The 15,708-nt window shown below is 40.8% G+C and overlaps 1 protein-coding gene across 1 annotated transcript in view; it reads left to right on the forward strand.

Annotated features, from left to right (window-relative positions):
- The first annotated feature begins 994 nt into the window (after window positions 1-994).
- USP12 (ubiquitin specific peptidase 12) overlaps window positions 995-15,708 on the forward strand; it is a 103,232-nt gene continuing 88,518 nt past the window's right edge. Inside the window, exon 1 of the mRNA XM_021676222.2 lies at window positions 995-1,214. Coding sequence (XP_021531897.1) covers window positions 1,167-1,214 — 48 coding nt within the window. The 5' untranslated portion in view covers window positions 995-1,166. The remainder of the gene's footprint in view (window positions 1,215-15,708) is intronic.

Raw genomic sequence — 15,708 nt, forward strand, 5'->3', positions numbered from 1 at the left:
TTCTCAAACAGGAAAAAATAAAGCTGAGCTGCCAGACACGATGAACTGGGTGCAATGATGAATTTTATAAAAGGAGAAAAGAGGAACTACCCATGCCAGTAGCCAGCACTGCCTAAGGATTTCTCACAGGGCATTTTTCTTGCTTGCGGGCTTCTTGTTTCTGGTAATATCATCATCACTGCTGGCTTGAGATCTTCTCTATTCTGCAGCACAATGTGCAGATATTTAGAAGCCTATTCTAAATTTATGTCCAACAGGCCGACAGGATTCGTTGCTCTCCCCCCTTCCCCCATTACTTATCTTTCTTCTTAATTCAAAGAGTTAAACGTGTAATTTGTTCTTTGCCGCTTCATTTTTATTTAATTATTTTGTCTTTTTCTAAGTTGTGTTTGACTCCAGTGATTCATCCAATATACGTAAAAAGAAACAAACCAAGTGCTTGGGACTCATACTCCGGTTATCTTAACTGTGCAGAGCATGTTTCCTCCCACTCGGCACGAAGTTACCCAGATCATCGCCTCCGTTTTCTGTTTAGGCAGCTAGGGATCGCCATCGCCTCGCCCGCGGTGGGTGTCGCAGTCTGGCCCCTCCTGGGTTCTCCCAGGTCGCCGCCGCCACCTCCGCGCCTCCCTAACGCCCCTCTTCCTACGAGGGGGCTCCGGGCACCCCGCACTAGGACCGCAGGGACGCGGGCAGGAGACAGTGCCCGCCCTCGGTCCCGCCCTCGGCCTCGCACGGGGTGGGGCCGGGCAGGAGTTCCCCGGCTAGCGCTCCCGGGCTGCCGAGGGGGGCGCCGAGGGGAGGGCGGGGCTGCGCCGCCGGGCCGCGCATTAGGGCCTCGGCGGAGCCCGCTCCCCTGCGCTCTGGGCGGGGTGGGCGGCGGGCGGCTTCGCGGGCAGGCGCGGGCCTGGAGGCAGCGGCTGCGCCCTGCGCCGGGGCGGAGCCGGGGGCGGGCCGGCGGCCGGCAGGCGGGGGGCTGGGGCCCGAGGCCGGGAGTGCCTGAGCGCCGGCGGCGACGACGGCAGCGGCGGCCCAGCGGGGTCAGTGCGTGGGTCCGCGGCGGCTCGGGGTCCGCCCGCGGGCTGCAGTGCGAGGGGGCGGCCCGGCTCCCCTCCTCCCCCGCCCGCCGCCGCCGCTGTGATTGGGTGGAAGATGGCGCTGGGCGGATGGAAATCCTAATGACAGTCTCCAAATTCGCCTCCATCTGTACCATGGTAGGTGCAGCGGGCAGGCGGCAGGGGCAGCCGGGACCTCTCGGGCGGGCGGACGGCGCTGGACCCGTTTCTCCCCGTAGCCGCCCGCGGGGCCTAGCGCGGGGGCGGGCGGGCGGGGAGCGCGGGGGTGAGCGGCCCAGGCGGCCAGGGAGGGCGCGCCGCCTGGCGGTCCGGGGCTGCGCGAGGGTGGAGGTGAGGGGGCGACCGTGCGGGACGCGGCGAGGGGCAGGCACTGGCCTCCGGGAACCCCCGACCGAACTCCTGGTGTCCGCGTCGGGCCGAGGGCCGAAGCGCGCCCGGCCTGTGGCGGGGCAGCGGGTGGGCGCGCGGGAGCCGGAGCGCGGCCCTGGGCCAGGGTCGCCGGGGAGGGGGCGCGGAGCTGCGGAGCCGCGCGGGCTCCATTTCCTCCCGGCCGCGCTTCGAGAGGGAGGTGTCCCTGGGCCGGGTGGGGGTCGGCGGGCAGGAAGGAAGGGTCTCTGCCGGGGCGGGCTGCGCTCTTTCCCGCCCGGGAGAGGACGGAAGTCAAGTGCAGATTTCCTCGCGCCGCTGGCCGGGCCGAGTCCCAGACCCCGCATTGGGGGAAAGGGGCGTGTGTGAAGATGGAAACTTTAAATAAGTGCTGTTGAAATTCTCTCCATTTTCTCCTCGGAGAGGCACGAGCTCTCGTTTCCAGCCGTGTGTCCAGGTGGCAGTCTTGTCTGTGGGAATGCACGTTAATCTTGCAAAGCATTAGCTTTCCTGTCATTTGTTTACTTCGGCCCACCAGACGCATCTGTATGTGGTGAAGCTAGGTCTGTCTGTGTGCGGGGACCGCCTGCCAAGGCGGTATTTGTTTTCTTAGGGCGCTTAAATAGACTATAAAGGAAAAGCGCTAATCCTTGCTGGAAGTCCCGAATTAAGCAAAACGTGGGCGCATTTAAAACTTGGTGTTTTGTGCTTGGCCAGAAGGGCCACAGTTTTCCACATGGAGACAAATTCGTTTCATTAGCACCTCATGAGCTTATATGTAGGGATCATAATTTATGAGTCATCACCGAAAAAAGTTGTTCTTTGCAACGTGGACCTATTGGTTGTTATTAAAGACTTCTGAAAGCTTGTGTTTGATGCCTCACTGGCCCTATTTATACAACCGATTTCATATAGGAGAGCCTCAAGCGATTTTCCATCTAAGGATGGTCCATTGTATATATTTTTCTTTAAGGAGTGGTGAATCAGGTCAGAAAGATACTCTACTGCATGCTGAGGAACAGTACAAAAAATGGCTGAAATCAGGTGGACATAAAATCGACAGTATTTAAGAAATCATATTGAAGACTCCATTTCCCAACTAGGTGGTGGTTCTTTCTCACGCATTGGTATTAAATGGACTATTTTAAAGTGATTTTCAATAATTGTTTGGGCTAATTATTTTTAGATACGCCAATTATTATCTTAGTTCCAAAAGAAATGAGATAATTAGATCTTTTACGGTGGTACCAGATTGCTGAGCTACACACATTGTAATGGTCATAGTTCACTGTCAAAGACTGGGATTTCAGGAGTGGTGTGATACTCTTATTCATTCACTCAAGTACTGAACATCAAGTATACGTTTAGCAGCTACTAAGTGCTAGAGGCCTGGCTGAGTGCTGGGGATGCCGTAGTGGTCAGGATAGCCCCCGCTTTCGTGGTGTTTACATTCTTCTTCATGGACACAAACAGTATTTAAGTTAACATATTAATAAATGTGTGCTGTAATCACATTAGGACAGTGAGACACAGGGATTTGCCAGCGTTGCACACTTAGTAAGTGGGATTCTGATCTCAAAGATGTCAAACTCGGGAGCTCCTTCTAGGGCTTACACACAGATGCATTAATTACAGGTGGAGTGTGTGTATTGTTGGCAAATACCGAAAGTGCCTGGCCGAATGAGATTGTTCGAAATGTACTATTAAAATTGGGTGTGTCTTTATTCGTATTTGAATACATTCTAATGTACCCCCAAATAGTGCTAAATATCTCAAAGTAGTTTGCAGTCTTATTCTTTAAAGAAAATACTGTGTGTCCTCTTGAGAATCACAAAATTGAAAAGCAAAGATACCTCCTTAGCTTTGTAGGTGCCGTTTTGCTAGGCTTGGAATGCTTCCTCCGCCCTACCCCCCATCCTTCTTGTATTTCGAGTATGTGTACCTCTTAAGCAGGGAGCTTTACTTGAATAATCCTACCCCTCTCCAACCCAACCCTCCATCCCCCTCATACAACTTCATGCCATTTTTGAAATGTCAGTAGCACCTATCATATTTAAACTGTGTAGTATATTTTTCTTTGAACTCTTACTCGGTTGTGAGGGCCTTAAAGGGGAAGGACTATCATTTACATTTACTTCTACAGTTTGATCTGGAGCACTAAGTTCTGCATTCAGTATAAAGGTGTTAAAAGTCCTTCCTATCTCCTGGAATGCCGGGTGAAGCAGGGATGATACTGGGTGTGTGTGTGGAATGGTGGAGAGAAGATGGGCTGGACTTAAACAGAATACTTCTCAGAAAATCAGCAGCTGTGAAAACATTTAGGATGAGTTGAAATATTCTATAAATACTGAAGTGTACATAATTTTTTCATTTGTCAAAATAAGGTACCTGGACACATCTGCAATACCTTAATTGGGTTAAGTAACTGTTAAAAACAGTTTTCTTCAACTGTGTCATATTTTAGATCACTAGTGTTCTGCTTACATGTGAAAATTAGTAAAATTTGTTTTTCATAAGGTAGTATTATAGCCTGACCCAAATGAGTGATTGTGTTTAGATTGCAATGAGTACATTTTCAAGGATACCTCTTGAAATACCTCTTTTTAATTTGTTCATGAAATAATACATTTTCATTATCACATGGTGTTTATTTTAACTTTGAAGTAGTTTCAGACTTCAGGGCCTGGCACAGAGTACCTATCTATCTGATAATTAATATTATACTTAATAAGTGTGAAATGGGAAAAGTGACAGAATAGTTGTAGAAGGGCTCTGTTTTGCAGTTGAGGTGGCTTAACCGGGTGATCCATCATGGCTGTTGTTTGCATGGAGGCAGGCACTGCTTACTGTTAGCTCCATAAATGTTAACTCTGCCTCTGATCATTATTCTCTCTTCCTATTTAGGTTGTAGGAATCATAGTTAGAAAGGCGTTGTCGGGAGTGGGACTGGACAAAGGAGAAGTTGTTGGTGTAGGGGTGGGTAGAGTTAGATCATGGGGTGGCATGGCCTGGCTGCTTGCCCACCCTCGTTTACAAGGGCTTGAGATTAGATCCATTAGAACATGGTGGTAATACGGCCAAAGCCGTAAGGAAGATACTGGGAGAGTCCGATGGGCTTTACTTCTGAGAAAGCCTGTGCCTCGCCCAGCACACGGAGCATGGTAAACTTTATTTGCTGAAGAAAAGGCACAGGTAAAGCTGGCTGTCTTTTCTTTTTTGTTTGTTCTGTTTTAATAACAAAGTTTTTTTAAAATATATAAATTATAAAGGACATATAAGGAAGAATGTTTGCCTATTCTTACTGCCTCAGTCTCACTGGGATCCAAATAGGAGTGTGTGTGGTCAGCGCAGTTTATCCTTACTACAGAAATAAAGGCAAGGTGGGGCAAGCCTTAAATCCTATGCTTTGTTGGGAGTGTGTGTGTGGAAGTCTCCTCTTCATATTATATTAAATAATAAAATTCCTTTTTCCTTCTCAAGAAATAGGGTGGATATAGTTCTTTTATTAATAAAATATTTCTTATTTTTAAATGAGTATTTTATTAGTAAAATAGTACTTTCATGATAGGAGCATTTAAATGTGAGTTGCCATGTTTTACTTGTCTAATTTTTGCTGTGTTAATTTAAGACGGAACAAAACATAAGCTTCTTAAGCCTTTTTTTTTTTTTTAAAGACATCAAAAATAAGGAATCTTCTATTACATAAATGTTTGGTCAAAGGAATGTTTGAGCTTAGTGGAGAGACAACATTTAGAAGAAGTATTATAAAAGTTTTATTTAAGCCCACTGATCTTTTGAATTTGTCTAAAATACATTTTTAGACATTAGACATTAAAAATGATACATTCTCATAGAAAATCTGCAAAATATAAAAATGCTAAGAAAGCCAAAGGAAGAGCCGGGCGCGGTGGCTCAAGCCTGTAATCCCAGCACTTTGGGAGGCCGAGGCGGGTGGATCACGAGGTCAACAGATCGAGACCATCCTGGTCAACATGGTGAAACCCCGTCTCTACTAAAAATATAAAAAATTAGCTGGGCATGGTGGCGCGTGCCTGTAGTCCCAGCTACTCAGGAGGCTGAGGCAGGAGAATTGCCTGAACCCAGGAGGCGGAGGTTGTGGTGAGCCGAGATCGCGCCATTGCACTCCAGCCTGGATAACAAGAGCGAAACTGCATCGCAAAAAAAAAGAAAGCCAAAAGAAGATCAGTTATTTATTTTACCTTCCAGGGCATATTTTCTTTGACTTTTTAAAAAACTCGAGTTATATTCCCTAGATATAATTTTATATTGTTTTCCCATAAATGATTATCATGTTATAAAATTTGCCCAATTTTAGGATGAACATGAAGAGTTTAATGTTAGAAAATGATGAGGTTGAGATGCCCAATAAAGCATAGTGGTAGGGGACTAGGTCATTGACAGGTTATATGTTTAATGATTATTAGAGGGTAAAGTAATATAGTTAGTAGAAATGGAATTTTATAAGAGGTGATGGTTTAATCTTAGGCACTTAGTTATCACGAAAATAAGACTTGTTAGGGTCTGAAATTTTTAATATGCTTAATGCTAGTTTTAAATACTGTATTCAATTATGTGGCGTGTGTATAAATAGTATGGTCTTATTTTATATCATATGGCTTTGCTTACCTTCTGGTAGCTTTTTCCTTTCACCTTTCGATAATAAGTGGTTAATAGGTCTCAAAGTAGGTTAATTATCTACCCTACCACGATCCATGTTGGCCAGTTTCAGCCAGATGTTGTCACATTCTTGTTGTTTTGATTCTAGACTTCTGACCAAGTACCCCCAAATTGAGTCTGCCTCCTTTTTGTCATTTACCAAATTCCTTTCTTCCTGCCTTTAAACCCATATTTATTCTAGTTCTTCTGGAACTTTTATTGTCTTAGGAAGTATCATTTAGGCGTTTGTATACTTTGTATATTTCTTTTCCAGAAACATTTTTAGATTTAAATAATTAATTTTGTTTTGGTTTCTCTTTTAGTAGCCCTATTCCAGAAATTTAGTATGATATTTTATTGTATATTTGATAGCATGGTGTAATAAAAAGAGCAGTTGGACCAGAAGGTAAATTCTAGTCCACATTTTGACATTCAGATTTGTATGTATGGGAAAGTTTCTTAAAACTTTGAGGTAATTTTTCTCTTCTGTGAAATAAAGGGATTGGACTAGACACTCTTTAATAGATATTCCTTATATGCTTGTCTCCTTCTAGATCTAAAATTCTGATTCTTTGATAGTTTATAAATGATTATTGGTGTCATTTTCATCATTTTGGGAGCTCTTTTTAAAAAAATTAATTTTTTTTTGCTCTGTGGCCCATTTCCAGAACATTTTGGGAGTTCTTAATTATGTTTTACAAATATAAAAAAAATAGAATGAGATATAATTAAGCATGAATTTCACTTAGTTTCCTAGTTTTTACAGTCTAAATATATTTTTCTTCCTTTAAAACCATTTACTGGAGGTTACTGATACGGCCATTTTAGTCACCAACAGGCTAATAATCCACAAAGCTATTTACTAATTTTTGACACTTTTCTTTGCCAATACCACTAAAAAGAAAAACGATTTGAATTTTTTTGAGATTCCACATTTATTTCTTTAGTTATGAGTATGACCTTGGACAAGTTTTACTTTTCTGTACCTGTAAAATGAGAGCAAAATAACATTGAGTTCATCGGGTTGTTGACTATTACCTGGCCCATGGTAACCACTGTGTCGTGTTGGCTGTTACTATTACCCTTCTAACATGATTTGCTCCCCTCCCTGTGGTAAAAAGTATTCATTGGCACTACTGATTAATCTGTTAGCTCAACATATGCTAACCAAAATGGAAATTTGTTTTGTGAAATACAATTGTCAGTTTCTTTTCTTCATAAGAAATGTTAATTAGTAGTATGCACCCCTGAGAAAGCACTAATTTATTTTGAAATAAGGTGGATTAATTGATAATATGAAAGCTAAGAATGTAGATTGTCCTCTTGCTGTATTTTGAATAGTTTCTAGAAGAATTTATTTCTTTTGTCTGGGAGTAAAAATAACTGGTCTAATTTGTGACATTCTCAAACATATTTTACAAGTTTAGATAAGTTGGGAATGTCAAAAACCGCAATTACTTTTGCATCAACCTTATACTTTTAGAAGAAAAATCTGTCTTATTTTATACTAAAAAAAAAAAGCACACAGCTTTTTGTCATTACTAGAACAAGGTGTGTGTATTCAAGTTAGCTTCAGGACTTATTTCCTTGCAGATTTTCCTGTTTACTGAGGCCATATTATTATATTTAATTTTCTTATGCTCTATCCTTTAGGAAGCATAACAAGAGAATAACATCTCCTGTTGACTTACAATGCGCTTACCCACCCTGGTATTAGATATCTTGTCTAAAACCTGCTGTCCCAATCTCATAGTCTGGAAGAGGGATATTTACATACATACACCGTACTTTAAGATGTTGGGAGAAAATGGTAAGTGAAGAGTTGTATTATGAAGAGTTATGCTTGCTGAACTGAAAACTCTCAATCAGAGGCCCAGTATTGTTGAAAATACTTATATATAACATTTGATCATTTGATATCTTATGTGCAGAAGTTGTACTAGGAGGTTAGAGTGGCAGTTTATATACATTTATTTTGGAAGAAAAACTACTAAGTCTTTGCTTTTTCACAGCAAAACTCAAGAAGACTTTTGTGATAGTGTAAAGTATAAGAAACTTAATGTAGAGCTCCATTGTGTGAGGTGCTATAGCTCTCTCTGTTCCCCTGGCTTATGCTTTTCTGCTGCTTCTCTGTAAGAGGGACCATTAGCTTCTTCTAAACAGTGTGTTATGTCTAAAGAAGAGATGTATAAGCTTGGTTTATTTATCTGTAGTGATCTACATGTCCAGAGCTACCTACCAATCACAATTTATTTCCAACTTAAAACAAGAAGTAGATGTTTATTTCAGTGATAACTGACAGATGTTCTTACTGAAATGCTTCATAGGTAATCATCCATGCATTCTCTATTTGTGAATGGGGGTTTAAATCATAATATTGGTGGAGTTAGAGTACTGTTGCCTTTGATTTTATTTTAGTGCTTTTTTTTTTTTTTTTTTTTTTGAGATGGAGTTTCACTCTTGTTACCCAGGCTGGAGTGCAGTGGCGCGATCTCGGCTCACAGCAACCTCCGCCTCCTGGGTTCAGGCAATTCTCCTGCCTCAGCCTCCTGAGTAGCTGAAATTACAGGCACGCACCACCATGCCCAGCTAATTTTTTGTATTTTTAGTAGAGATGGGGTTTCACCATGTTGACCAGGATGGTCTTGATCTCTTGACCTCGTGATCCACCTGCCTCGGCCTCCCAAAGTGCTAGGATTACAGGCTTGAGCCACCGCGTCCGGCCTATTTTAGTGCTTTTTATTTTAGTGACCTGGCAAGCCTCTGCCTGATAGTGATTTTTTTTTTCCCATTTTTGGGGGGTAAAGAGTGCTTTTTCCTAAGTACTTTGAAGAAGGATTCATGGAGACCTACATTATATCAGGCTGCATGTGGGTTCTGAGAATATGAAGATGACTATGACAAATTCTAGTCTTATGGAACTTCAGTGTGGAACTTCAGAATTACATTCAGTATGTCCTGTGTGGGTTATAGTTGTGCTGAGGAAGTAATCCTCTTGACTCCTGGACAGCCTGGAGGTATCCGGGTTGATCAGAGGCACTTAGCCAGTTCCATTCTGGTGAGAGCAGACTTAGCTATATCTTTATTTATTTATTTATTTATTTATTTATATATTTTGTAGACAGAGTCTTGCTCTGTTGCCCAGGCTGTCTCCTACGTTTAAGCTATCCTCTTACCTTGACCTCCCAAGGTGCTTGGATCACAGGTGTGAGCCATTGCACCTGGCCACCTCCATATCCCTGTGAGCTCTATATATACTATTCTCTCTGTGTGTCCTGATGAGAAAAAGATTGGAAACCAGCTCTACTTACAGTATTGTAGAGGAGGATAAACATGTAAGACAAATGCACACAATGAGATGTTTTTCTTATTGCTATAAGTAATGGTAATTATATGTGAAAGAGAAGGTGGTTATTTCTCTGGGAGAGAAAAGAAGAGGGCTTCAGGAAAAAGCTTAAAAGAGAGTTGAACTTTGCAAAATGAATGGCCTTTATTATGTGGACATGGAGGGATGGGATACCAGATGTAAGTCGATAATGTGTTACTCTTAGGCTCTGTAGTGGTTTGGCATGAAAGCGGGTCTTGTGAACAGTAAGGCTGGAGAGTAGGAAGGGGGCATATTTAAAGAAATACCAAGAGTTTACCAACTATTGATTCGCATTAAAATAATCATTAAAGTATGTGTTTGGCCTGAGGAAATATAAGTCCAGAGGACAGTCATGAGCATATAAGAAACAGTGGAGTTGGTAAAAATATGCTAAATTGAATTACATTGATTGTTCAAAATTTGCTTGTATCTCTTTTTAAAGATAAAATGACAACGAAACAAGATGGATGGGGTAGAAGGACAATTCAGTAGGTTGTTAAAACTTGTTAAGGGCCTCCTTGTATAAGAACCATCTAAACAACCACTGTTGGAAAATTTAGGGTTGTATATACACGTTAAAAAATTAAGGATAAATACTCACACAAGGAGTGAATTGTCTTGCTTCCATGCCAGCAGACATTTAAACATTACCATTCAAACTCTGAGAGAAGGAAAGTAGGAAAAACAAAATGGAAAAGAATGATAGAAAACACAGGTGGAAGAAATAAGCTCTAGTTCATTAATCGTAATCCAAATGGATCAAACTTACCTGCATTATATTAAAGGAACTGTCAGATTGGATTAAAAAAAAAATATTGCTTAATAAGAAACCTACTTAAAATGAAAGGACAATCTCTTTAACAATAACACAATATTGTCACACCTAAGAAAATTGACAATAGATTTTTTTTGAGATATTTCAAAATAATTTATTTTGTTGTTGTTAGTCTTTCTGTGTCTGTCATCTTGAAGATTCAGAGTTAGGAAAAGTTAGGTAATATTAGCCACATTTTCACAAAATGGAAAAGGAAGCTTAAAGTCAACCCTGCAGCAACTAGGGATGGGATCCAAATTTCTAGACATCCAAACTCATTATGTCATCCATGGGCCAATGTGTTGCAGGTTTGATGGTTAAGACAAAATTATTCCTTTTCAACCAAGAATTGGGGAATTTTTATTCCTGACTTTTCAGCTGCATGTCTTTGTGTGTGACTTTGAGTCCCACTTCCCTCACTAGTTATTTTCACTTGGGTAGGCCATATAACTGGTTTCAGTTATGAAATGAAATAATAATTTCCCCATTAGAGCAGATGAGATGACACATGTGAACATCCTTTGTACTATAAACACATATTAACATCACCCTTAAATGGTCATTATTGGTAAGACTCCATGCCCTGTTAAGGAAAGGATGGAAAGCACATTAAGATACTGTGAGACTGTAGGAGTTATAACAGGGCTCACAAGTTACCTTTGACACAGTGTAGCCATTTCAAAGTTTGAACATGAGTATTTTAATCTATGAAGCATAGTTTTACATTACCCTTAAAATCCTTTTACTGTGTTAAGAATTTATAGTTCATAAAGTGGCTGTCTTTTTTTTTTTTTGAGACAGAACCTTGCTCTGTTGCCCAGACTGGAGTGCAGTGGCACAATCTCGCCTCATTGAAACCTCTGCCTCCTGGGCTCAAGCTATCTGGGACTATAGGCACACACCACCGTGCCCAGCTAATTTTTCTTTTTAATAAATTTTTTATAGAGACAGGGTTTCACCATGTTGCCCAGGCCTGTCTCAAACTCCTGAGCTTAAGCGATCCACCCAGCCTCCCAAAATGCTGGGATTACAGGCGTGAACCACCGCACCTGGCCTGTAGTTAACTTCTGATGTCAGTAAACTCTGCAGTTCCCTTCTAGTAACATTTCTTTTAAGGTCTAAAATTATAGTGAGTAAATTGCCTTGATTTCTACAGTATTCGTCTACCTGGGTTTTTCAGGGATCTCTGAAAAGAGACTTTCAAAATTAGAGCCCATCTGGGCACAAGTAAAATAAGCCATAAAGTACTTAAGTTGTAGGGGTAAGGAGACAATAAAATAAAAGGCTTTTGTTCTTTGAAATGGAAAATACATTTATAATTTTAGATTTTTGTAGATGAACATGTATTCTGCTTTGTATGTGATTATCTTAGTCCAAAAATCTAGCTGTTATAACGTTGAAGAAATTATTTCTACCGTTTCTCTAGAATATTGTTTCACAGTTTTTCTTTGCTGATGTTGCAAAGGTTCCCTGGTTGTTTAATTTGCTTAATGAAGATACTCATATGCAGGATGAAGATACTCATATGCAGGATGATTAAGGTGGTACCATGAGGGTAGTAGCTGGGACTTTGAAGTTTTCATGAGAAAGGCATATCTTAAAATAATAGAGCAGGGGCGTTCTCTTTTCCACAAAAGGTTTCAGACTTAATGTCCTTGAGAGATGACGCTTTGTGGAGGAAAACACCACACACTGGGACCTGGGGGGAGGATGACGGCTGGAGGGAGGGCATCAGGAAGAATAGTTGATGGATGCTGGACTTAAACCAGGGAGATGGGTTGAGCTGTGTAGCAAATCACCGTGGCACACGTTTACCTGTGTAACAAACCTGCACATCCTGCACATGTGCCCTGGAACTTAAGGTTGAAGGAAAAAAAAAAAAAGAAACATGATGCTTTGGTTCTTTTAAGAACAGGTGAGGAATAGGAATCAACTGGTTTCATTATTTGTTATTTGGTGGACCAAATAACAGCAAATAACAAATTATCAGCCTGATAATTTCTTCAGGCTGATGTAGTCAGGGTTTTTATGTAAAGGTGGACAAAATTCGGAACAAATTTGAAACATCAAAGGCTCAAAACTAGATATAACTGACCAAAAACACAACCAAAAATTTTGTGCTTTTGGGGCAAATTAGAATCTTTTTGTTGTCTTCTGTTACATACTTTTTTTAAAAGACAGTTCACTTTTTTTTTTTTAACTTTACTGGTTAGTTTCATTTGTTTTTCCGCATTTTTTCAATTTGAGGGTATTTTTCAATTTCTCCTCCACAGGAGACCCTGCTGAACAAGGACCTGTCATTGTCACATGACTAGTTAAAACCGAGTCCTTAACTTTGCAAATGAAAAACTAAAAGGAAGCAACTTTCACTTCTGGTTGTTTTCTCACTATACAAATCAAGCCTTAGCTTGATAAAAATTGGATATTTGTATCATTGTTTTAGTTGGAGTCATTATGTTGCTCTTTTTAACTAAAAATATGTAAGTGAAATCTGTCACCTTTTTGGTTCTCTGTTTATTGAGTTTTTCCAGCTTTATTGAGGAATAATGGATACATATCATGGTATACATTTAAGGGGGTATTTTCATTCTTTAAAGACTGCACAGTTGCCTTTGCTCAGGTTACTGCTTCTGACAAGTGTTCCCCACAGTTCCGCCGTTTCAGGTTTTTACTTTCTTGTGTCTATGAAGTCTCCCTTCTGTTACACGTTTTCAACCCAGATTTAGTTGCTTTAATAGTCTACTATCTTTCCTTTTCATATCTGAAACTGGTTTGTAATTATTACACCATTTCAGCGCCAATAGCCTACTGTGATGTTCTTGTCATTTTATGTTAATGATGACTTAGGTCATCTTCGCTGACTTGTAAAGACGAAAGTGACTTCTGTAATTTTAGCTTTTCCAAGGAACTTACATCAGAGTCTGACATTTATTGAGTGGCTAGTCGGTGATGCTCTTGCTAGGCATTTCAGAGATTCAGGTCTCACAATGATAAAAAGTAGAGGTGTTCCCCTCCACAAAGCTTCATCTCTCAAGGCCATTAAGTCTGAAACCTTCTAAACATTATATCCTGTTTTGTGGAAAAGGGAGTGTCCCTGCTCTGTTATTTTAAGATGCACCTTCTTCATGTAAACTTCAGTTGAGTTTAGATAAATATATAGATGATAAATCTAGAACAAATTGTTAAAGAGAGTTAGGATATTTGTGTACATTTTTGGTTGACATCAAAGTTAACAAGGCCTTCTGCAAATGTTACTGGATATTGATAGAGGGGGCTGGATTGAGTAGGTGTGGCCTAGTTGAGAAATGAAATTTAATGATAAAACACTTCTAAAACACCAGAATTATATGCGTGATGCAAATGGAATGGTGTTTGAAAAATCTTATTTTCGGCCGGGTGTGGTGGCTCAAGCCTGTAATCCCAGCACTTTGGGAGGCTGAGGAGGGCGGATCACAAGGTCAAGAGATTGAGACCATCCTGGCCAACATGGTGAAACCCTGTCTCTACTAAAAAAAAAAAAAAAAAAAAATACAAAAATTAGCTAGGCATGGTGGCGTGCACCTGTAGTCCCAGTTACTCGGGAGGCTGAGGCAGGAGAATTGCTTGAACCCAGGAGGCAGAGGTTGCAGTGAGCCGAGATTGTGCCACTGCACCCCAGCCTGGCACCTGGCGACAGAGTGAGACTCTGTCTCAAAAAAAAAGAAAAAAGAAAAATCTTATTTGCTTCTTGCCATTTTTGGGAATAGCCTGTGTTTGATATGGACTCTGAAATATAAGGTCATGATAACTTTTGGAAATTGGATGGTAGATATGCCCTTGTAATTTAGTAATTCATACATTGTTTTTTGAACTACCAAAGTGAGGAATTTAAAAAAATTAAATTTCTCTGGTTTAACTGTATGTACTCTTAAAGAATACAGTGATATCTAATTACCTTAAAAATGGTAGTTTCTTTTAATTTTGCATTTTTAAAAGTTTAAGCAAAAGCAAATCACTATTTTCAAAAGTGCCGAATTGTGTGAGTTAAAAAATCCATTTCTTACAAGGAGAAGAGGCCACCCTTTCCCAAGAAGTAATTGCTAGAAAGAATTGGGATATATGTGTGTGTTTGTTGCCAGACATTACCTGCGCATATACAGACATGAGGTATTGTGTGTATGTGTGTGTGTCACCCCTCTACTCCCCACAGAATTTAAAACTGCAGGTTTATTTGCTTTTTCACTTAATATATAGTATGCATTTTTGGTTGTCATCATGTTTCATTCCATGTCAAAACTCTTGTGTGCATTTTAATTTCCCATTGTCTTCAAATTGGAAAGTTTGGTGATATAATACTGTTTGCACATTTTCATTTTATTAAACAATAATTGGTTTCCTGTAGCTGCCATAGCAAAGTATCAGAAACTGTGTGTGTGGATTATAATACTGTATTGTTACTGTACCTTTTGTATGTTTAGATGTGTTAGGGACAGGAATACTTACCATTGTGTTACAGTTACCTGCAGGATTCAGAACAGTCATATGCTGTGCAGTTTGTAGCCTAGAAGCAAAAGGTTAGACCACATAGCCTAGGTGTGTCGTGGGCCATACCATCTAGGTTTGCGTGAGTACACTCTGTGATGTACGCACCATGATGAAATTGCCTAACAACCAATTTCTCAGAATGTATCCCTTTCATTAAGTGATGCATGCCTGTAACAGAAATTTATCGTCTTACAATTGTATAGGCTAGAAGTCCAGAATCAAGATGTGGACAGGATTGGTTTCTTCTGAGGACTGTGAGGAGAATCTCTTCCATTGTCTGTCCTAGCTACTGGTGGTTTGCTGGCATGTGGATGCATCACTCCAGTTGTTTCACATGGCCTTCTCTCCGTGTGTCTGTCTCTCCACCTTGTCTTCCTTCCATGCCTGTGTCTGAATTTTCCCTTTATACATGGATGCCAGTCACACTGGATTAGGGTCTACCCCAGTGACTTCATTGTAACTTGATTACCTCTGTAAAGACCCTATTTCCAAATAAGGTTACATTCTGAGATACTGGGGCTTAAGACTTAACGTATCTTTCTTAGGGAACACAGTTCACCCGATAAAACCAATGGCACAATCAGGTCCATTATTGCAATCAGTATCAAGGAATATTCGTCAAGTTGGGTTATGTGCTAGACACTAGAGATGCAAAGCTGTTTAAGTTCTTTTTTGCTTGGTAAGTTTTATATACGTTAAGCTAAAAAACAGAATGCTGTAGTTGAAATGGACCTAAGAATGAATTTGAATTACTCACGCCTGTAATCCCAGCACTTTGAGAGGCCGAGGTAGGTGAATCATCTGAGGTTGGGAGTTTGAGACCAGCCAACCAACATGGAGAAACCACATATCTACTAAAAAATACAAAAAATCAGCTGGGCGTG

The sequence above is a fragment of the Aotus nancymaae genome, unplaced genomic scaffold (assembly GCF_030222135.1).
Source record: "Aotus nancymaae isolate 86718 unplaced genomic scaffold, 86718_ANA_hifiasm-v0.15.2.pri h1tg000009l, whole genome shotgun sequence".
Taxonomy (NCBI): domain Eukaryota; kingdom Metazoa; phylum Chordata; class Mammalia; order Primates; family Aotidae; genus Aotus; species Aotus nancymaae.